This window comes from Pithys albifrons, chromosome 9 (genome assembly GCF_047495875.1).
Source record: "Pithys albifrons albifrons isolate INPA30051 chromosome 9, PitAlb_v1, whole genome shotgun sequence".
Lineage (NCBI taxonomy): Eukaryota > Metazoa > Chordata > Aves > Passeriformes > Thamnophilidae > Pithys > Pithys albifrons.
In genome coordinates, this window is record NC_092466.1 from 25,785,852 (window position 1) to 25,808,028 (window position 22,177).

Consider the following 22,177-nt stretch of genomic DNA (forward strand, 5'->3'; position numbering starts at 1 on the left):
GAACTGTGTGCTGGTGTGTCCGATAAAAATTTTCTGCTTGTTTGAAATGAAGGGGATTTCTTATGTTTAGAGGCAGGATACCTAAAGTCCAAAGTTAATTTCGTGGCACCCTTATTTTAACTTCCAATTGCTACAGTATTGGCAGTCTCAGCAGAAAAATTGCTTGCCACTGAACTTTGAGAAGAGCATTGCTAATAAACAACAAGGATTTAATAGGTCTAGTTCTCGCTAGCTTCTGGTATTTGCAAAGAATGATGGATGTTTGCAGCTCTCTGGCACCTCAACTTTCCGATCCAACGTAAGGCTACAAGTGTACTTAAATTATAGAAGGTTTTTCCACGAGAATAATGCTAGACAGGATCAGTCTGTTAAAAACTAAGAGCTGGCACCATTGCCCCAGCTGCCCCCCTCGGCAGGTGAGAGCCCTCACCCTGGATGTGACCAGGTTCATTGCAGCACAGGGACTCACTGCAGCACAGCAACTCTTGTTCCTGTGGTCTGGGACATGGTTATGCTGGGGCAGGTTTGCATTGCAAGCACCTGAGTGTGGCTGCCAGCCCATAACCAGGAAGCCAGTGCAGCAGGTGGCAAAATGTCAAAGAAAGGAACATTCAAGAAAACCATATCACACTTGCTGGTTTTTGCAGTACTTTAATACAGCATTAAAATGCTAGAATACTAGAGGAAAGCTGCATACTATCCAGCAAATAAGGCACATGTCGGAATGCCATTTTATGGACAATCCACAACAGAGGTTTTACAGTCTCTTCAGCAACACAGTCACCAGATGAGCAAGCTGTCATCTTGATTGCTGAAGCAGAACTGGTACCTCTGAGGCCTTTGTCCATTGGTTTTGTTTGTTTGTTTTAGCTGTACAAGTTTATTAACAATTACAGAAAAAATTATACAAATGGCCAACTGAATCTGACAAGATCAGTGAGTACAGCTAAACAAATGTAATAATCATTAGGTTAATTTTTTTAAAGCTGAAGAAATTCTTAAGATAGTGTTAGTTTTAGCACTATTAGACAATGCAGTGAGTGCTGTACTAAATAACCTTTTAAAGAAAACAAGAATCCAGTACAGGGATGGGCAGATCTCCCATTTTAGCATGGTAAATATCAAACTAAAAATTCAATCCTTCATAATATAATCAAACTACAAGAAATGTAAAGTGTAAAATGCTTTGAATACGTGCACATGCATATTCTATATTGCTATGAGTTCTAATTAAAATAAACATAAACCCCTACAATAATCTACTTCAATCCTTCTCTTACACCCTTTGATATTATTGCTGTAGCCGATACTGCATAGCTGAGCTCACAGTTTGCAAAGAGTTGTGAAAGTCAAGTTAAACAGTGTCCCAACCAACTTTCTTCCCCTCTGGGAATGCAAAGGAAAGAACCACCATTTGAAACCCAACACTTGTGCTTCGCAGTTTCTGAAAGCCACATCTCTACAGTGCTTTCAGCACTTTTTGTGTCTCTCACAAGGCCATAAAGTGACAGTACACTGTTATTTGCTCCTCACTTGCTACATGTCTAGTGATAGCTCTTCTAGCAATCCTTCCCCAAATACACATAAATAAACTGTAGAAGCTTTTTCATATAAGTCTAAGCACTTGAATAATATACTGGTTACTTAATACTGATATTTTCATCCAAGGATAACAAAAACAATATGGCTTAAAGAATTGCAAGGGTTTTTTGTCAGAATTATGTACCAACTTTCATATAATATTTTATGTAGACAATATTTCCTTCTTAATGTAGTTCTGTTGCATACTTTATACAGACAAAAGCATTGTAAAAAAAAAAAGTAAATTACTTCCATAAATATTTTCTTGAGGATACATCCTTAGTTCTGCAAAATACTGCAAAATATTTAAGAAAACTCTTACCTCTGTTAGTATCCTAGTTGAGAGGAAGGCCCTTCTGAAAGCTTCCAAATTGTAAAAACTTTGCCCAAAAAACAAACAATACTTTTTTAAAAAGGCCTTCAAATATATACAAAAAAGTTACTGCAAAGAGTTTCCAGATAACAATTCAGTATTATAAGAAATATTTGTAACCATTCAAAAATTTTAACATCTAAAAAGGTTTCCAAAATACACACATAGTATTAAAAAAAAATTGAAAGAAATTCTATGTCAAGTATAACTCAAGATAAATACACATCTGCAAGTAAAACTGTAAAATACTTCATACAGGGGTAAACATTTATATCAATCATCTATAGCTAGTAACTGCACACGATTGTCCCTTTGAAATTCATCCTAGAAACACAATCCATCATCCCTATATCTAAGATCCCAAACAGCCCTCTGAGCACTTGAGTGATATAACAAACTGAATGGACAGCACTGGTTTTGCAGATAGGAAAGAGATACAGCTTGAAGCCGAGTTGGGAGTGGAGTGATAGCCGAAATAATGGTTTTTGTATGGGGATAGTTCCATCACACTTTAAAATATGTTGGCAAAGGCAAGTGGAAAATATATGTCAATCTACTTAACTTGAAAAACACGTGTTGATGATTTATTGCATACTGTTCAGTGGACAACTCTCAAGATCCATACTAAGAAAAAAAAATTGTGTGATTGCAGGACAAAGAGCATCTATGAAGTCTGACATTTCCAAAAGTTCTTAACTTTTAATCTTTTATGTAGTTTTATTTAAAAAAATCCCAAACAACTAGAGTGTCACAGGTATGCAACCCATGTATAATCTAAGTTTCATGTTATACAGAAAGGTAAAATGTAGATAATACTTCTAGGTATAAGGCTTTTCTCAGACACATGTAACTTCACATTTTTAGTTTAAAAACTAAGTCCCATATAATGGGGAACTTCAAAATACACCTATTTTTCAGAAATAATATATACTCTTGTGTATTTATCTGAAAATAAAATGCAACTTTGAGACAAAAAGGCCTCAAACTTTGCTTGTGTGGCATCATTTCATATCTGTAGTAGCAGCAGTAGAAACTGGCTAAAATGGGGGCATCCTTTAAACTACAGGGATTTTTCTTCATCACCATTAAGTGAAGTATTTGTATCAACTTCACTGGAGCATCATCAAGTTAAAGCAGCTAAAAACCTACAACACACATTTCAAATTACTGGTAGTTTTCTCCAGAGCAGTGCCCATGTCAAGGAAAAATCTGATGTGAAATGTTCTGACCAACTCATGAAATAAAATAGTCATTTTGTTCTTTTGCTTGTTTTAAGAAATAAATGAAAGTTTAAAAAAAAATCTCTAAAAAGGGGTGATTTTTTTTAAGGGTGTGTGCTGGACAGATTCGTAGGCTATCAACAGCAAGCATCTTAGGTTAAAAATCCAGCTTGCACAGAGCCAGATTGCTCTCAGGTACACCTCTAAAGAATATTCAGTTTAGGGAGGCCTCTTTTGAGTTAAAATTCTTTTTATTGATGCTTGCTTCCCTTCTGCTAAGAATGTCTGCAAATGCCTTCAAGGATTGCTTGCTGATGCTCTAAATGCAGAGCTAGTTAGAGAACCTGAGAAAGCATTCAAAAAATTTTAAGACAAATCAACTCCTCATTTTTCCTATCAAAAATCTGAATTTTTAGGTTTTGAAAAGAGTTAGGTACATCTATAGGTGAATTACCTTTGAGGGGGGAGAGAGAGAATAGAAGAAATCTACACTTTGTAATCAATTTTTGTTTTTCCCTTTGAAATAAAAATTCAAAAATGTCCCTTCTGTGCCATTAAGTAAAAGCCAATGGGCATAAGCTGTTATACTTTACTTATGCAGATACGTTTTTCCAGCAACTCACAAACTGCACAGATTTGAGTGTGGAGCAAATGCCCCAGGCTCAGTGCTGCAATCCTATGAGCAAACCTCCTGCAGGGAGGGACAGAGCGGCGCTCCCCTTGTATGAGCGTGGGGCTCCTGCCTTTCCCAGGCACCAGCTTGTTAGGGAGACGGTTCCAGCCCTGTCCATGGAGGTCCCCAGGGCCTGATCCCATCTGCATCCCATCTCTGACTTAGGCAGTGCAAACTATGGCAGTGGTGCTTCTGCTTTTTAACACACACTGTGTTCGTTACTCGCTTTTCCCCACTATGAGTGCAGGGGAAAGTCTGTTCTCCTCTTTACTACAAATATGCAAGGTATTACTTAAATACTTTATGTGTCTTCTGACTAGGAACATATCAATGACATAAATACTGAACTCTAAGTATGCTCTCAAGAATTATTATGCTACACCTATAGATGTTAATTGTGTTAAAGTAGATCACCTGGTTTTTTAGTACAATCTAAAAATCCATAAGCTAAAGACATTGCCTTGCAGTGTTGAATCTGGATAAAAATGATAAAAAAGTCATGAAAGTACCAAAACTTGCTTATAATGGTATCTTTTAGTCAGTTTTTTGTCAAATCTGGTGGTGTGTAATACACTGATACAGCTATATCAAGGGTTGTGCTTTTTACTGATCCAGTGGTTATCATAACATGGAAAATACTTCAATACAGAAAAAAAAGTTTAATAGCAATGTCTTAATTTCAGTGAGAAAATAATATTTTTCCTTATTTTCATCTCAGGAGGTCTCTCTACACATCCTTTAGCTGGATGTGAATCATCAAGGTGATTTTTTTTCTTCATGTACTATTAAGTGCTCAAGAGGAAAAATAGATCTGGTTTAGAATGCTGCTCTTTCAAAATTACTCATGCTTAAAACAAACTATTGAGATTAATCCTAGAGGTCAAGCTTAGAAAATCCACCCCTAGATCTGCATGTGTATTTTCTTATTCTTACTTGTATAGACAGATTAGTATCTTTGTTGAGAGAATTTGTCTCTAAGGTAATTTGTGAATCTGTGCAAAAGAATGCGTTTGCATTTGAAAATGCTAAAACTGCATATTTTCACTGAGGCAACTGAACTGTTTATTAGTGTTACTTTCAATAATATTATTTGCAGCTATTTTAGCTGATGGAATTGCCAACTGGGCAAAAGTAGTTTCCAAGTAATTAATTTAGTTAATACTATTTCAGCATTACATAGCATGTTTTATCCAGAGATTCCAAAACAGAGATATTAAGTAAACCTCACAACTCTCCTGTGAGGTAGGTATACTAAAGTATTATTATCCCCATTTTGCAGTTGGGGAAACTGAGGTCCAGAATGATCTTGTGACTTGCCCAAAATCAGAGCTAATGGAAGAGCTGTGGTCAGAAGCCAGGAGTCAGAATGGTTATTCATTGCTCCATGTTATGACCAGTAGCCTGGGTCACCTGGCTACTGAATTTGCAAGACATTTATGTGCCACTCCCACCAGAACAAGCAGATGCAATTTTGCCCTGCTTACAGCAAAGCAGGGAAAAGCCAAGAGTTTCACCCTAGAGCAAATTTTTAAAGAGCTTCACATTTTCTATATGAATGCTCATGGAAGTTTTCAACTTGCTTTATTAGAACTTGACTGGACATACTGGTGATATCCTGCTATCGCTTGGCATAAACCCCCCTCTGTCTTTGCATTATGGAATTAGTACTCAGAACAAATTTAGGTCACCTCAGGTTATTTAGGATTTGAAGTATTTTTATCTTGGTATCAATCTCTCTAAAGGTAACTTTGTAAAAATAGAAGCTGTAGATGTAAAACAACTCCAATCTCAAATATTATCCCTGTAATGGTTTTAGTGCGTGCTACAAATGAATTGCTTGTTGTGTCCTTTTGCCAATGTACTCTTATGTAGACATACAAACAGGATACTATCTCGAGGTACTTTCAGTTTGTATTTGCCAATCCCTGATGAGATGTTTCTTTGCAGCAGGATGCCCCTGCACAAAATTCTCCCTGAAATGGGACAACAAAATATAACTCCTACATCTCTCTTCAACTCTGCAGGTGCTTCGGGAAGACAGAGAGAGGGAAGGTTATATACAGTGTTCTCTATGCCTCAAAACATCCCTATGGCTAGCAAGTTTCAGAATATAAAAAATTTCTATAGTAGTAAACAGGACATAAAAATATTTCCAGAAAGTAGCTTTAGAACTACTATAAATAGTAAATTTGGCTAATCTTTCAATTAAGGGTTTTAGGGACAGTGTTAAGTATTCTTATCCCCTTGTTCATAGAGAATTTAGTGCGTCTGTGGCCTAATGAACAAACCATGCGCACACAGGGACTATTTCAGTGGGATTATATGACAAGAGAAGGATCTGTTGCACAAGCAAGCCCATTTTGTCTCCTTCAAAAACCTCTTGGAATTCTTCCCGATGCTCTAGGTCCCATTATGGTATTCCCTTTCTACCAAACCCACAGCCTCAAACAATTATCCACTTTTTTTGTCACATCCTACAAAAATGATTTTGCCTAAGCCCAGCCCAAGAGATGGTAACAAATAGAAAAAGTCCAAGAAATCAGCAGCACAAAACTCTAAGACTTTCTAAAACTGGGGAAACAGTAATTCTGCTTTTATGATGTGGCTTGTTTCATCTTCCTTTGTCTTGTCATATAATAAGAACAATGTTAGTGTTGTGGGTGAGTGCTTGCAATGAGTGGCCCCACAGCTACTGAACCTCTGCAAAAGCCACACATATAATATATATTCCTTGTGAACATTATACCTTGCCTTTTGAATAGTACTTCATTTCACCTGGCTGTGATAGAGGGTCTGTGTAAACAATCAGCAGAACCTGTAACTGTAGTTCTGTTGTGAACACTGTCAGTAACACTTTATAGTGTGTACATATATATACACACACATATATATGTATACAAATCATAGTCCTGTAAATACCTGTTGCATGCATGCACATGCACAGGAGAAACGTTACATTCTATTAATAGTAAGGCATATTATTAGATAGGCAATATTGGCAATTCCTTTAGCTTTTATCTTGATTTGTTGTGTTGCTGTTGATCGCATGCTGCCAGAGAATCTTTAAGGATGATGGGGATGGGAGGAGGCCACTTGGAAGGTTTATTGCACACGGCGGCAGTAGTAGCCCAAAACTTTGCACTTCTCACACAGATGCTGAGGATGTTCTTTGCTCTGATCTGAAACATCCAGCCCATCTGGCTTTTCCAGGGGCCTCTGCAGCAGAGAGAGAGAAATGAGGATTAGGACCAAAGTTTTGTCACTGTTACTCTTTATTATGCATGTTAACTCTACTTTTATGCTTAACTGAGCTTTCTCCTAGTCATTAAAAAAGCACCATATTTCTTTCCTGAAGGGGTTAAGTGTTTCTTTCAGCCCTTCATCTCTACATTGGTTCAGAGTGGGCTCACAATTTAATGTCATTCTTCCTAAAGGTGGTGTTAACTTTGTTGTAAACAAATCATGAAAATACTGACTTGGGGACTTTATTTATAAAAGCAGTAACAGAAAAAAGTTCATTGCCTTTGCTACAGTAACTGAGATGTTCTAAAGGCTTTAACACCTCAAGCATGGGAATCCCATTATGCAGCAATGCCAATGTTAGGATTAGCTGCTAAATCAAGAAAACTGTTTTATCCATGCACAGATACTACATAGTTAAATGGGGTTTTCCCAATACTTAGTTGCATATTTTTGAGGCCAGAATTTTTGAAGTAGAGCAGCTGCAAAGCTATTAATAAAAAAACAAAGTAAACCAAACCAAAATCCAACCTCCTGACACAATCTTTTGCCTTGAACCTGATTAATAGATTGATTATGTGGTTTTAGTATTTGTGAAATCACAGAGTTGGAGGAAATTGAACTGTTTTGTTGTTAGTAGATTTTGTTCTTTCATTTTCCATGGTGTGTAAAAGCTTCACAATCGTTCTGAAAATAAAATATCCATGTAAAATTATGCAATAAAGTTAAATGTTTGGAAAGTCTAACAGGTATAGAGGTGATAGATATGTGAGACAGAATTGCATAAATCGCACCATTTGCTTTGACGGGGGGGGAAAAAAGGCAAACAAAGCAAAATTCCCTAACCCATAACTTACCTGTATTCATGAAATGTACCCAAAAGACTATTTCATCCCACAGTGCCTTTGCAAAAGACAGTGGCTGTCTTATGGGACTGTGGTAGATACAAGCGTGTGGTGTGAAATCAGAAACTAGCCATAAGCTGCTCACTATTTTTACAGGGATATTAGACTCTTGTGCATATCTTTACAATAGGATGCTTGGAGCAAGGGGTAGGTAAATATAACTTAGACAATTTTGGCCATTTATCTCTTAACACCTCTGCTAATCCTAAAGACTTTCTTTTACCTGTAAGATCTTAAAGTACACCTGATCATCAAAGATTTCATTTGTTCAACAAGCAACCTACCTGAGACCCTGTGGATAGGAACAGAGACATTTAAAGCTTTTTTTTTTTTTGCTATGCAACAATGCAAGAACAGCTCATAAACCAGATAAATGGTAGGGTTTATCATCTCTCTGAACAGCTAAAAAGAGACCAAATATATTTTATTATCCTGAACAGGGGATGTCTGTAAGTTTGTGCTTGATTGAATTGTACAGCCAGTAAAAACAATATATAGTGGTGATTGCTACTGGTTTGTTTCTGATTAAATGTTTTTAACCATGAGAGTGTTCTGGACCACGTATGTCTCAAGTCTAACTTCATTTACATTTGAATTGCAAATTGAATTTCCTGTGTCAGGAAGGTAGATGGACTTCTCATCTCCTCCAAATCCTTTACCCTCCTCCTGCAAGTTTTGAATGACTTGTTTGATGTCGGTGTTAGGATTTGTGATTGGAACCAGCAATCCTGTTTCTAGACTTGCAGATCAAGCACTGGTGCAGGTACTGCTTCTGCTACAACACAGGCAAATTAAGTAAGTTTATTTGGTCAGAAACGCTGCCTTATCTACCACTTACTCCAACAGCATCAGCCCACAAATTTTCTTCAAGAATTTGCATTATGTAAATGTAGTCAAAGCCTGGCTTCAGGAGTCCCAGGAGTTAATTTACACTCCTCAGCAGAGAGTGAGAGTTTTGAAATGCACCACTTAAAACAGGCTATTTGACTCGGCTCTGATTGCTTCTACATGCTAGCTGTGCTCCGATTAAAGAGGAAAAAATACAGCAGTTATCATGTTTATTGATATAAGCCAGATTTTTTTTTTAATATGCAAGGCCTTGGGAATCATTTTTCCTGGAAATAGTGCAAAGGACATTGGGAATGCCTTGAAGCGCCAAGAGTTTTTGGATGGTTTTCAGAAACAATAGCTCTCTGTGGTTTGCTTTCCCCCTGTGTTGATTGAGCTCAGCTTTTTGGCCTGCAAAACATTTTGATTTCAGAAATGTTATTGTTACCAGTGTGTTACGACACACAGGCTGGGGAGAGAGGGGTTACAAAGGCAGGAAAGCAGGTTGCCAAGGGCCAGCTGGAAGGAAGGGAACCCTGCAGAGCCCAGGCTGTGTTTCTGGTGAGGTGGTGGAGGGCTGCTAGTGTGCTTGCATGGTTTGTGCCTCAAAAACACCTCAACCCAATTTCTGCATAAAAGTACCAGCCTATCTCCATTTGCTCTTTTCTCTTCATGGGGTTTTTGTAAGGCAAAAAAACCACTTAATCACCCTGAGTAGCAAGTGCTCTTGTCCTTTGCTATCTGTCTGTTGCTAATTGTGGAGAACTTAAAAGTAATAATCTTACACCTTTGGAACCTTTCTTGGACCATGCTAAAAGTGCAAGACATTAGTCAAAGCCATGTCCATCAAGGCTGAACCTCCTTGGCACAGGCTGGGCAATTCTCATCAACTCCAGTGTGGTGGAAGGAGAGGACACTGTCACACAAGGGGTGCAGGAGGGTTGGGCTGCAGCACACTCTGGATCAGCTTTGGGGATGGCCCGAATTACACCAGTGACTGAGGGGGCTGCAAGAGCTCTGTGCTGCTGTTGAGAACTCAGTCATGCATTGGGAGAGGGTGTGGAGAAAGGGACAGGCTATTTGGCTGAAAAGTTAATTCCCCTCCTTAGAAAGAGGTGACACAGAGCTTGTAAAACCACAGTAAATCCTGTTATGTTCCTCTGGGGAAAGGTATGCTTTTTTCCATTAAATGTAGAGTTTAATAGTTCAGTTTTTGCTGTCTTTTTTTTCCCCTTTAAATGCGAGTATCCACAATAGCAATCACGTTTTTCACTTTTGTGCATCTTTCTTTAATTTTCTCCTAGTACTCGCAAAGGGGAAATAATCTTGTGCAGCTCCACCAGGAAAGCATTTGGTGGTGGTGAGTAAAGCTATTGCCTCAGGGGAATGAAGCTGAAATAAATTTAAATTTATATAGCAATTCCTGACCTGCAAATTAACTTTTGATTGTGAATTATTACTGTCCCAATCTACATGTACTGAATGAACTCTGCATTCCCCAAAAGTTGGCTAAAAATCCAAACCCCTCAAAACAAAAAGCTCACCTTTACAAAGTGTTAGGTATCAGAGAAAACATCACCAGGATATCTTGAGGATAATTGTTTCCATTAAGAAGAAGAATGGAATAATGTGCCTTTTTATGTTTGTATTTAAAAGATCAAACTTTTTTCTGCTGTAGAATGAAATAGTTTGATTGCACCACTAGAATCCCAATGTGAGAAAACACTTAAAAATAATTTTCTGGACTTATTTACATCAAGTCTTAATGGAGCAAATGAGATGATTAAATGTCAGATAAGAGATATGATTTAGAAAAAGATTGTACTACTGCAGCTGGCAGGATAATCGCAAGGTTAAACAGTCTTAAGGAGCCATAGCCAGCTATGCCTCCCTCAAGAAACATGGGCTACCATGAATTTTTAAATTTTTAGTCCAATAAAAAAATATGCACTGGGGAAAAAGGTTAAATGCAACACGCATTCTTGAGCAGCAGAGCCTCTGCTTTTCTGCCTGCCTGGTGGAAGAGGGACATTAACAAGGCCCTTGGCCTGTCACTGGGGGACAGTGGTCAGAAGGCTGCCGATTGGAGGCGTGATGCTCGGGGAGAGCAAACAGCCTCTGTCAGCCTCTGGGACAGGCCAGCTAGGAATGAATGGTAACAGCATGAGGTAAACAGTGAAAATCTCTCTTTAGGATTCAGAAAAGCATCAGTCTGGGCTGAACTGTATTCTCATTGCTGGAGTACACTAGTATGGGTATGCTGGAGAGGGTTTATTAAATCTAAAGAGTCAAAAGAGCATACTTGTGGGCCTGAAATGGTTGAAAAGTTTATTGGGCTTGAGTGATCATACCCATCCTTCTCCATACTGAGGGAAGAGAGGTGGCTGTGGTTGCATTTGGATATGGGAATTGTGATGGGACCACTGACTTGCCCATGAAAGTAATAACTTGGATATCATAAAGTATGTATTTACATACCAAATTATTTCCAGTCCAACAGTAAATTCCTGACAGCTGGAAGAAAATAGTGTCCAAGAGGACAAGTCGGACACCAGATGGCTGGTTCTGCACCAGTGCAACAGCTGTCATCACAAACAGCACTGGAGTCAGCCACAAAGTCGGAAAAGAAGCCTTGATAAGAGGCCAGCCAGGAAGTAACCACAGGCGCAGATGTTGCTGCTATAGTAGGCAGGGGAAGAAAATGAGAATTCAGAGCTTGGCATCTGGGCTCTTTCAGTGCCAGGAACACCAGAGAATGACTATAAGAATTGGCTCTGTTGCTGGAGCAGGGTAAGAAGGAGCATAAACAACCACCAAATCCAAATTCCTTGCAAGAATAAGAGATGGGTTTAAGTCCCATCTGAGATGCCTGTTTATGTTTATAGTAGCTAAACTAACTACTCGGGAAACTACTTTTGAAATTGCCATAGAGCAGCTTTGTGAGAGTAGTTCTTTGGTTTTCAATAAGGCTTGGGCGCAATGGGCCTGCAGTTTTTGCCACATGTCCTGAGCATTCCTGTAAACCCTCCCATGGGGAGGTTTGTCTCTTGAGGGGCACAGTGACAATGCAAAAGGAAAACCGCAGTGGAACAATTTAGCCAGGAAAACAAAAATGCATGCAAAGCTTGATGGGTATGGGGAGCAGTTTTGCAGCTCAGGTGTGAGGGCCACCCAACTCTGTGGATGAGCTGGGGAATGAATAACGACAGCTCAGCTACCAGGCCCTTGTGTTTCTTCTTGTAATGCATGCTCCACCATCTCTCTTAAATGCTGACATTTAAAGCCATATTTGTAGAGCACTCTAAAGTATATGCACAGCTGTGAAACTGCTGAGAAGACTTTTCCTGCCCCAGAGAGATTAAAAACTCATTCTCACAGATAGGCTATGTGGACTAAGTGCATAGGGCTGAACTGAGACATTCCTTGTGGGATATTGGCACAGAATATTTTCCTGAAGTGAAACAAGCCTCCAGGAACAAAGAGCAGGTGGCAGGGAAGTGCGGCTGCTCTCCTCTCTAGGGACCCCACTAATAAAAGGTATGCATAGGAAATCAAGATCTGAGCATAGCTGCACAAGCCATTCACAGAGCCAGCATATGGGCTATCCCAGAGCTATCCAGAGAGGAGATTATTATCTTCAGTGCTCTGATATTATTGCCTGAGGCAGTTCCATAGGAGTACTTGGGCACCAAACCTTGTGAAACGTGGCCAAACCCTACAGGAGTGAGAAGTCCAGAGATTTGGGAAAACAACTGGAAGATAAAATACAACTATGGAAATGAGTATGGGAGAAAAGGGCAAGCCTGGTAATTGAGGGCAAACTCCTAATTTGCTGCTATGAATACTAAGCCATCCTGAAATAAGGATTTCAGGTTTTTTTTCCTCCTGAGTTGAGCACAAGCATCCTACTCTCCAACATTTAGGGTAACATAGCAAGGCTTGGTGGCCCATGTGGTTAGATTTCAGCTATTGAATAGACTCTACAAAGGTTGATCTGCTTGGTGACAAACGGGGAATGCAGATACTCACTTGGCCATACAAGAGAATGGGAAAATACCCTTGGAGGTTCTTGTTGTGTTTTGTCTATATCCACACCTTCCTCTAAGTGTTCTATACCATTTAGGTTCAGGCATGGAACTGGTGAAGTTGGTTTGACCTAGTATGAGTTTTTAGGCTGTATATACTATGGTGAATGAATACTTTCTATAATACAGCCTCAGCAGGGAAATGTGGCCCCCAACATTTTAGACGTGGGCTGAGATGTTTACAGTTTTTATAGTTTTGGAAGCTCTTGTAAACTTCATGTTGAGAGTTCAGCAGTGATTTTCATCTGCTGATAAAATGACTTTTTTTTTTTAATAATCAAGATACCCTTTTTCTGTTAGGTTATAATTATATGTTTACCAAATGGTAGGGCAAGGAGTAAGAAAAGGAGATGCTGAATTCCTACACATTGGCGAAGAGAAATATGGACAAGATTGTTTGCACGTAAAATCATTATTTCACTATAAATAAATACTATTGTTTCTTGAATGGAGGTCAGACATCTCCAGTTCATCTGGGTTTTGTTAAATGAAAGAAAAAAATCCATTTATGGATTATTTACACTATGATCACATCAGTGTGGGAGCTTCTCTGTTTTGTAGTGCCTATTCTTTTACTGCAACACTTTTTTTTTTGAGTTAGAATGGCACAGAAGTATAGTGTCTAGAGAGGGGCAATATCTTCTCTTAGTGAGTTTCCGTTAGGTGTCCAATGGAAGCTTCAGATGAGAGTGAAACATCTGATCTCATATAATAAAAGCATAAGTAGCACGTAATTATCTTATGTGCACAACAAGACTTTTTTGTGCTATAACACACAAATTAGAAATATTGCACTTTTAATTAAACCTTTCACTGTGCTTTTACAAAATACCATTGTTAGTATAAGAGTACTGGGTAGAGCATATTTTCCAGAACGGTGCAGAATAACATACACAAATAAATGTTGATAAATGTTTAGAGAGTCTGGAGTGGAACTGGATGCTTGGACAAAAACCATATATGGGCTAGCAAACAGGAGGCTCTGTCAAGAAGCAGCACAGACCTCCTGCAGCCTGTTGGCTTTTCTCTTATGCTGGCTCTGTGCATGAACTGATGTTGCTCTCTTTACTGCCAGACTATTGCTGTTATGTTTAATCAGAAGCAACACAGGGCACCTCTGGAAGAATGAAAAAGACTAGGAAAGGTGACAATGGTAACACTGAGAAACAGAAGTAGATGGAAGTGAGGCAGTGACGCCAGGATGTAAAATCTTTCAGCTCAAGGTTTTAAGTTCACATTTTGGGGAAGAGCACTAGTGACTGGCTGCATGTTATTTATATGAGGAAGTCTGGTGGAAATACACTCTTGTCTTGAAGATCTCAAGTAACTGCAATACCTACTGGTGGGACATGAACACACAGATAAGCAAGAAGAGCAAAGCTCTTCCACATCCCTGAGTTGTGTCCTTAGAGAATGACATGGAAACACAGTGATGGGGGTCAGCTGTGGAAACCTGCACTGCACACACTGTGGTTATTACCAAAAAAACACCATGTTTGTGGCTCCATGGCAAGCACAGCTTATGGAAGCACTGCAGACTGCAGCCCTTCCACATTATGCCTCTGGCTTTAGTACTACTAAGCAGATTACACTCCTCTAGTCCTGCCATGAAGGGCAATTCTGTACAATGGATGACTGTCAAAACTTCTTTACTACAAATATATGTTTCCAGATCTATAATGCCTATTGTACAGTGTTGATGAGATACCTTTTGAACATTGACCCTTTGAACATTAGCATAAATGATGGAAAGAATTTAGAAGAACAAGGTAAATATGTATAAACTTGTGTTATAAATTAATGATCTTGTAATTTCTCTCACCCTCATGACTAGTTCCACATACATAAATTACTCCATTGTTCAGCCTTGGTTTTGGATTTTTTAGACAAGCTGTCTATACAGAGGCAGGGAGCAAGAGACCTTGGAAGTTTTGAGATTGTCTCACAATTAAGTTAGTGTTATTACCAAGGAATGTTGTAGGCAGGAGTCATCTTTTACCACTACTCCTTTTAAGTAGGCATAGCCCCTTGATGAAATCCAACAGGTGAAAAAAAAAAGTAGTACATATAAGAGTATTCCACTGCTGGTGTCAGTGGAACGAAACAATAAATTGCTATAAATATGAAGAGAATAGGAAGAACTAGGAGGCCCCTTACTATTGCTGAGCTTGTTTTACTCTATCTCAGATTAAAAGGCTCCACGGTCTATTTCTGTAATAAAGGCAGATAAAGACTTGGGGTTTGAGGTATTTTTACTGAAAAAAAAGAACATTCAAATTTTGCAACTCTGACACCTGCCCAGATTTCCAGGACTGAGGCAAACAGCTCATCTGGGAAATGATTTTTAGTGCTATGTTGTAGTCTATGTCAACTTCTGTTTAAGTCTTACCCACACTTTACAAAATCAAGAGCATTGCCAGTTCCAAGCCTGTTGCCAGCAGGTCTGCACTTCTCCTACCTGTTTGTGAGGATAAACATTAATGTGGCACTTGATACATTCCTGTCCCATGTTAGCCCAGGAGTTTCCACTCATCCATTTTCTCTTGCATTTGGGGCATTTATATTCACCAAAGCAGCGTTTCTTGCCCTGGTATGGTGTCAAGCCTTCTCCTTTAGGACGAGCCTACAAAACAAAAGGAAGTACCAATGAATGACTGAAAATGGGATGGGGGGTGGGTAGTAGAAAAGTAAAGAATTTTTTAATTAGGAAACTTTGGGCAAAAGATACTGGAGGCAGACAAAAAGGTTGACAATGACCTTATGCAAGTACCAGGTTTATTTTTTGTAATACATTCACTCGCTAAAACTGTGTGTTGTGCTTACCAAAATACAGTAAGGGACATGATAAGTTAATATGTCAGTGTGAAGATGAGAGTATTGTTTACAGCTGTCCTAAGGTAGCTGTAAAGATGAAGCCATTTCCCAGAGTCTCTAGCAAGTGTTGAAGTACTGTCCATGCATTGACTATGTTCAGTTTGTTGCCTAATGGGAGATATTTTGCCTGTACAGTGACAGAATTGTATGATCACCTATCAAAGGATTCTGTCACTTCCTCATATGTCACGCCTAGGCAGCTTTTCTTTTTCAAGGTTCCCCAATGAAGTTTACGCAGGTTAAATGATCCATCATGCTGGGAAGTGATTTGGTTTTGTTTTGGAAACTTGTACAATTTTCAGTGTGTAGGTCCAAATTGCTTTCTATGTGAAAACATGGTCTGCAAAAGCAGGTGTTTGGCAGAAGCTCTGAGGCTCAAGCTCCCGTGGCTGATGGAGATGGTGTACACGGTGTTACCTCCAGGGCTAGAGAGGGAACAAGAGGCAAAGGAACACTGAGGGTGCTCTCCCTGCATGGTGGTGGATGGAAGAGCAGGGGACCCCCCAAGCTACTCTGGCCTTTTTTTCTTCCCCTTTACGGTCAGTAAACAACATTCTCTGGGGTTTTTTATGCTTATTTCTCAGCATAGCAATTTTCTTTAAAAGATCAGATCAACAGTGACCTTCATGACAAATAGGCAAACATTTATAATAATCTGCTTCATGACACTCAATGTGACAAGCCACTGTAAACGTTCTGGCTCATTGCAAAGATGAAGCTGACACCGGGATACGTGTATTTGCAGTACTATTGCACAGAAGAAAAAAAAGTTCATTGCTGTAATGAGAAACACTCAGACTTCCACAACTAAATGAGTGTTGGCAGGCACCCAGAGTGTAACCCTCTGATCCATGGTGTCCCTTGATAAGGATGAGAGATTGCAGTTGAATGTAGGGCAGGAAAATGTCAATTTATGGAGACATCCTTATTTCGGACACTTAATTTCGTTTTGCCTCTGAGGAGTTCATAGCACAACTCAAATCAGTGTAAGAAAGAGCCACATGCTCTCTTCATTTAGAAATTCTCATGGAATTGAATAGGAACCCTGTCTATAGAGAGCTCTCACGATTGAGAGACTTTCCCCCTCTTCCTGAGGCATCACAGATTTCTTTATTTGCAGTTTCAGTTGGGGCTATGTTATTGAACAGAAGACAGGCTACTTCTGATTCTCTAAGTCACTCTCTACTTAAACTCTTCCTGCAGTCAGACATGGAAACGCAGCTTCATTGCCCTACCAAGCAGCAGTCCTTCCAGAAAACGTGCAGGTCACAGAGTTCATTATTTCCAAAAGCAATAGCACTGACTTTGGAAACAAGAGTGCGTCTTAGAAGTCTTGTAAATGTTTACAAAGAGTATTTAAACATACACTCCCCCAGCAATATGTTATGTCAGCCATAAAGAGAATTTAAACTTCAGACTCCCACTGCAATATGTTGCGCCAGCCACAATTCACAGATGGGAAGCTTTCAGGGCTGGCCATTTTGGGTGGGTTGGTAACTGTGGGTTTCTCCAGGTCTGGGAAGTGACTTCAGAGACAACCAGTGCCCTGAAAGGCTCTGTCCTCACAAATGCACAGGGAGGCACTGAAGATGCTAGTCTGTGAAGTCTGGTGTGTACAGATGGGCATCAGAAATGGAGGCTTTCCAAATTAGAAGCTACTTTTAAAATCTGGCTTATCCAACTTTCTCAGTAAATCGGAAACAGAACCAGGAAAAGAACATAGGAGCCCTGACTCTGTTGGTAATTTCCTGTTATAATTGCTAGACTAAACTTCCAATTTATTTTTATTTTAACTTTTTGACTGTCACAGCTCCCTCTTTAATCAGTGACTTTAATTAGTTTGCTGGCCAAGATACAACACTCTGTAGGTGTTTTGCTATTCTGCTTTATGGATGTTTATATGTTGCCCTAAGAGATATTATTTTCCTTCCTATACCTTCAATTTCCCAAACTATGCCCCAGAGGGAATTTGGATTCTCAAACAAGTAAGCTCTTTTTCTTTAGTGAGAAACATCATTAGGAAGCACTGACAGCAGCAAAGGCAATCCTCCAATTCCCTTCACCCTTCAGATCCAAACCAAACAGATATTTGACAGTACTTGGTGGAAGGCAAAACCTGAGTGAGATACACTAAGGACTGAGATCGGAGACTGGGTGTTTTCTTTTTTTTTTTATTATTAAGTGTCTGGCTCCAGCAGCAGCACAGCTGAATTGCATAAACATTTCCAAGAAACAGCCTGCTCCTTGGTGCAGAAGCAGCCAGCCCTGCCTGCAGGGTGCTCGAGCACCCAGTCACTCTGCAGCGAGGTGACTCAGTGCTCATCCAGCTGGAGGGCAAGAACTGTTTTCACCAGAGGTTTTTTCTTAACTAAGTGCTGAAAAAGAGCAAGAAGACAAATTCTGTCATTTGGTGTTAATTTAAAGACCCATCTTTTACAGAATGTGTGATTTACCTTATCCAAACGATTAGCTTTCTATTCTCTCTCCACCCCAGCTCCATTTGAACGGTGGTTAATAGGCCTTGGTTAGTCTTTAGGTCTTGCAATTCCTGTACTGAACACTATCTCTTATTACTGTTTCTGCACATGGGGAATTAGTTACATTCAGAGTTAGCCTGGCAGAGTTATGCCCCTATTCGTAATGGCACCATATTTTGTTGTTACTATATTAGCATACACTGTCCCATTGCCTGTAAGCCCAAGTAGCCTTTGGCCCAGCTTCTGTCCTTGTCTGTAAAAACCTGTGTGTGTCTTCTCTCAGATATTTCAAGGATTTACTGAATCCAGGGCATGTAGGCCTTCGGGAAGGATTAAAACTAAACAGATTTTTCTAGAAGGATGAGAAACTATCTATGACTTAGTCTCAGTGTTGAAATCCAGGCATAGGCAACAGATCCCTTGCGCTGTTTTGAGATAAATGAAAGGACCTTTGCAGGTGTACCTAGCCAGTGTGTATGTTTGCCTTAGCTAAATCCTATGAACATAGAAAGCCAGTGGATTGTGTGCAGCACAGGAATGAAAGTTACCTCAATATTCCATTCCTCACTGACACCCAGTTGCCTCTATTTTTCATCCTCTTTCTTCTGTCAAAACCACAAATTGGCCATAAGAAGATTTTAGAAGTGTTTAAGTTGAGCTTTTCTGCTGGTAACTGGCCGGTCAGACTTTCTCGACCTATCAGACAGGGCAACTCATGAAGGAATCTGCCAAATGACTTGGCAGTGACGGACATAACAAAGGACTCTCTCTCTTTCCTAAACAATTCCATCTAAGGATCAGTTTGCAGTGTCAGCAAAACCAAATCACCCCCCACATACCCTGCTTAAAACTAGATTCATTATAAACAACACGGGACCGAGAATTTCCTCAAAGCAGAATGCAGAGGAACAATGTAGTTTATGCTTTTCTTCCCCTCATCTTCCCCCAAGTTAGTTTTGCACAGCTGAAAGGCTCTGTACAGCGTGGGGAAAGATGAAATCAGCATGACACTGGTAGGTGGATCCCCTTTACAGAAGAACTCTGTGAGGGTCTGCTTGTAAGCATGCCTTCATCAAGTGAAACAGAAAAGCAATAACAGCAAACAACAGCTTGATGCTCTGACCAGCTCCCAAGTGGTTTGCGGGAGTGGGAGGGTCAGAGCTGTGTTTTGAAATGTGAACCCTCTGACACTCTCAAATGAAAGTCAGCACAACTAGGGGATGGCATTAAAGCCCTAGGACTCTTACTTTGTGCTACTATAAGTGCACGGTTTTAATAAAGATGACAGGATGATAATGTATACCCAAAATGTCCAACTTAAAAATGAAAAATAAAGTATTAGGACTGATTGGCATACTGGATGTTGTGGCATTCTTACCACTAGACCTGGAACAAGTTGTAGAGTGTTGGGAATTTCACAAAAGTTCTCTGACCTTTCTCAGCTCTGTGTATGTCGCATAGAAAAAGAGCAAGGACACACGTGCATGCTTTTGTCAAAATGGGACATAAAAGGGAATCTTTAAACTGGTCAACTTCTTTTTTCTTTGCCCTTCCTGACTCTTGTGCTCATATAAATCTGAGCAGCAACAGAAATTACAGGCAGCTAGGTTACATGTTTAGGAAATGAATTTTAATGTAACTGATCTACTGTTCATTGCTTTGTGTAGTCCATGTTGCTGGTGTCTGATATTGCTGATGCGTGATGCCGGAGACTTCTGAGGTATTTAAATCAACAGTCACTGCATCTTTAATTAGTATATGCAATATAGAAAGAGTATCTAGGGGATACAGAAACTAAATTAATGGGGTTTTTAAAAAATTTGTCTCTAGTTTAATACCTATATTACTGGTACGATGACAAGTCTTAATTGATACAGGTCTATTAAAGGAAAAGAGGGATAATGGTCAGAAAGCAGAATTTTCATTACAACACTGCCATTTAAATAAAAAAAAAGGTTTTTTTCCTGAGCAATAGATACATGGCTGAAATATAAAGAAAAGTTTAAAACTTATTTTTGTAGCTTAACAGAGGACTCTGAGGACTCCTAGGAGTCTTGGCTGTGACATGGCTTAGGGCTGCTTCAGATTCTGCCTGAGGAGTCTACTACATGGTTTTTACAACTCTGCATTCATAGAAACAGACATGTTTTTCACTGCGGTTAAAGCTCATCAGTTGTTCTTGTTTATCTGAAACCTTTCATCACACTTGTACCACTGCCAAAAAAAACCTGATCAAGGTAGGATGTGGCCTTGTACTGAGGTCCCAAAGAAATGAAACTATTACAAGTCAGGCTTCTGATAAGTTGGCTGGATTTCTCAGCACATCTCTGTGACAGTATGTGTATTGTAGCCTTCCTGCTTGGTGTCAGCATGTTCAGCTGGGGAAAAGGGGACAATGAATTACTGGAGCTGATGCCTGGCCTCCCAGAGAAATGTAAAATTTGAAGTAGGTAAGATTGCTTAGGCTCTCTGTGCCTCTGCTTGTTGCTCCATAGTTGTCATACGCTGTGCTCTTGCAATTAGTATATTCTGTCACCTTATGCAGGCAATAATTTCACAATCAAGTCTATACAGAAGTTTGGTCCTATACACATTTCCCCTTTATTTCATCTTCATATATGTGCTACTACTGAGTGTAAATATAGTCCTCTACTTTGTTGGCCCTGCAGTCAATATCTTTCTAGCAGGATGATGTTTAGAATGAAACACAACTTTCTAGGAGCAGAGTATTAAACAAAATATGCAAGTTTTGTGTAGTGTGCAATCCAAACAGTATCAGGTTTTTTATTTTGCTTGAACAAATACCATATTTCTGCTGATATAACCCAAGTCTGAATCTTTGGGAAACACATAAAAGCATATTGATTAAGCTGTATCAATGAAATTTTACAGATAAATTTTGAAATAGCAGAAGCCGAATTTTATCATTTTGTGTATGTATCTCTTGGTTGTTTTGAAAAAAATCAGTGTTGTCAATATATTGTATGTTAGCTGTGATTTTGATCTTGTTTCCACAATGACAAACCCAGAGTAAGGTTTAGTAGTATTTGTTACTAATAACACACGTATGGTTTCTGATGATGATTAAAGCAATAAGCATAGCTGTCATAGACACATTGATCAAAGTCTAGAAATCCAAGAAGATGGCTTGGCAAACATTCTAACATTTAAATCAAAATGTGGTTTTGTGCATTTTTCAGAGTCCAAGCCATGCTTTTAGGAACAAAGGCTTTATTTCTGCTCCAAATGCATGGTTGAGCTGATCATTAGAACCATCCTTGGGTCAAAGATATATAATACTCATTTTTATGCTAAGTTAGTTTGAAGCATAATAGTAGCTAATATCTGGCAATTCCACAAATATCCGATCTGCCAATTACTCAACTCTGAATCCTCTGAAGTTGATCATGTGGGTTTTCTTATTTGCCAATCCTAGTTATCATTCCACAGCTAATATAGAGATAGAAAGCATGTAAAAGCTCAGTACCATACAGTCTGAGTAAACAACTATATTCAGGAACAGCTGGCTGTCTTCACAGGCTTCTGTCCAAATAAAAAAGGACTTGGTCATATTGACACAAGCAAGCAGCATAAGACAGAAGTACTTGGTAGAACAGTAACATGGTGATCAGACTGAGCACAGCCAACACCCAGACTGAGTACACAGCCTGAAGAGACTTCCTCACTGATCTTGGTGATGTTCTAATATCAGATTGTACCCCAACTCTTCATTTGTAGTGGGGAGAGGTCCTTTTGCTGTTCCCTCCCACTTTTGCAGTTCTTCAGGCATTATATAAATCACTTTGGGCTACATATGGTAATGTATCTTGTGTAGCATAATGGAACCTTGAACTTCATCGGAGTTATCTAAAGGGCTATTGTAAAAAACCCAAGCAAATAACACTCAAAGCTTCCATTCAA

General features: G+C 39.3%; 1 protein-coding gene across 1 annotated transcript in view; it reads right to left on the reverse strand.

Moving 5' to 3' along the window:
• Positions 1 to 635: 635 nt before the first annotated feature.
• The window catches only part of ZCCHC24 (zinc finger CCHC-type containing 24), a 107,241-nt gene continuing 85,699 nt past the window's right edge, over positions 636 to 22,177 (reverse strand). The window contains exons 3-4 of the mRNA XM_071563788.1: positions 15,364 to 15,528; positions 636 to 7,063 (exon numbers count right to left, since the gene is read on the reverse strand). Coding sequence (XP_071419889.1) covers positions 6,950 to 7,063; positions 15,364 to 15,528 — 279 coding nt within the window. The 3' untranslated portion in view covers positions 636 to 6,949. The remainder of the gene's footprint in view (positions 7,064 to 15,363; positions 15,529 to 22,177) is intronic.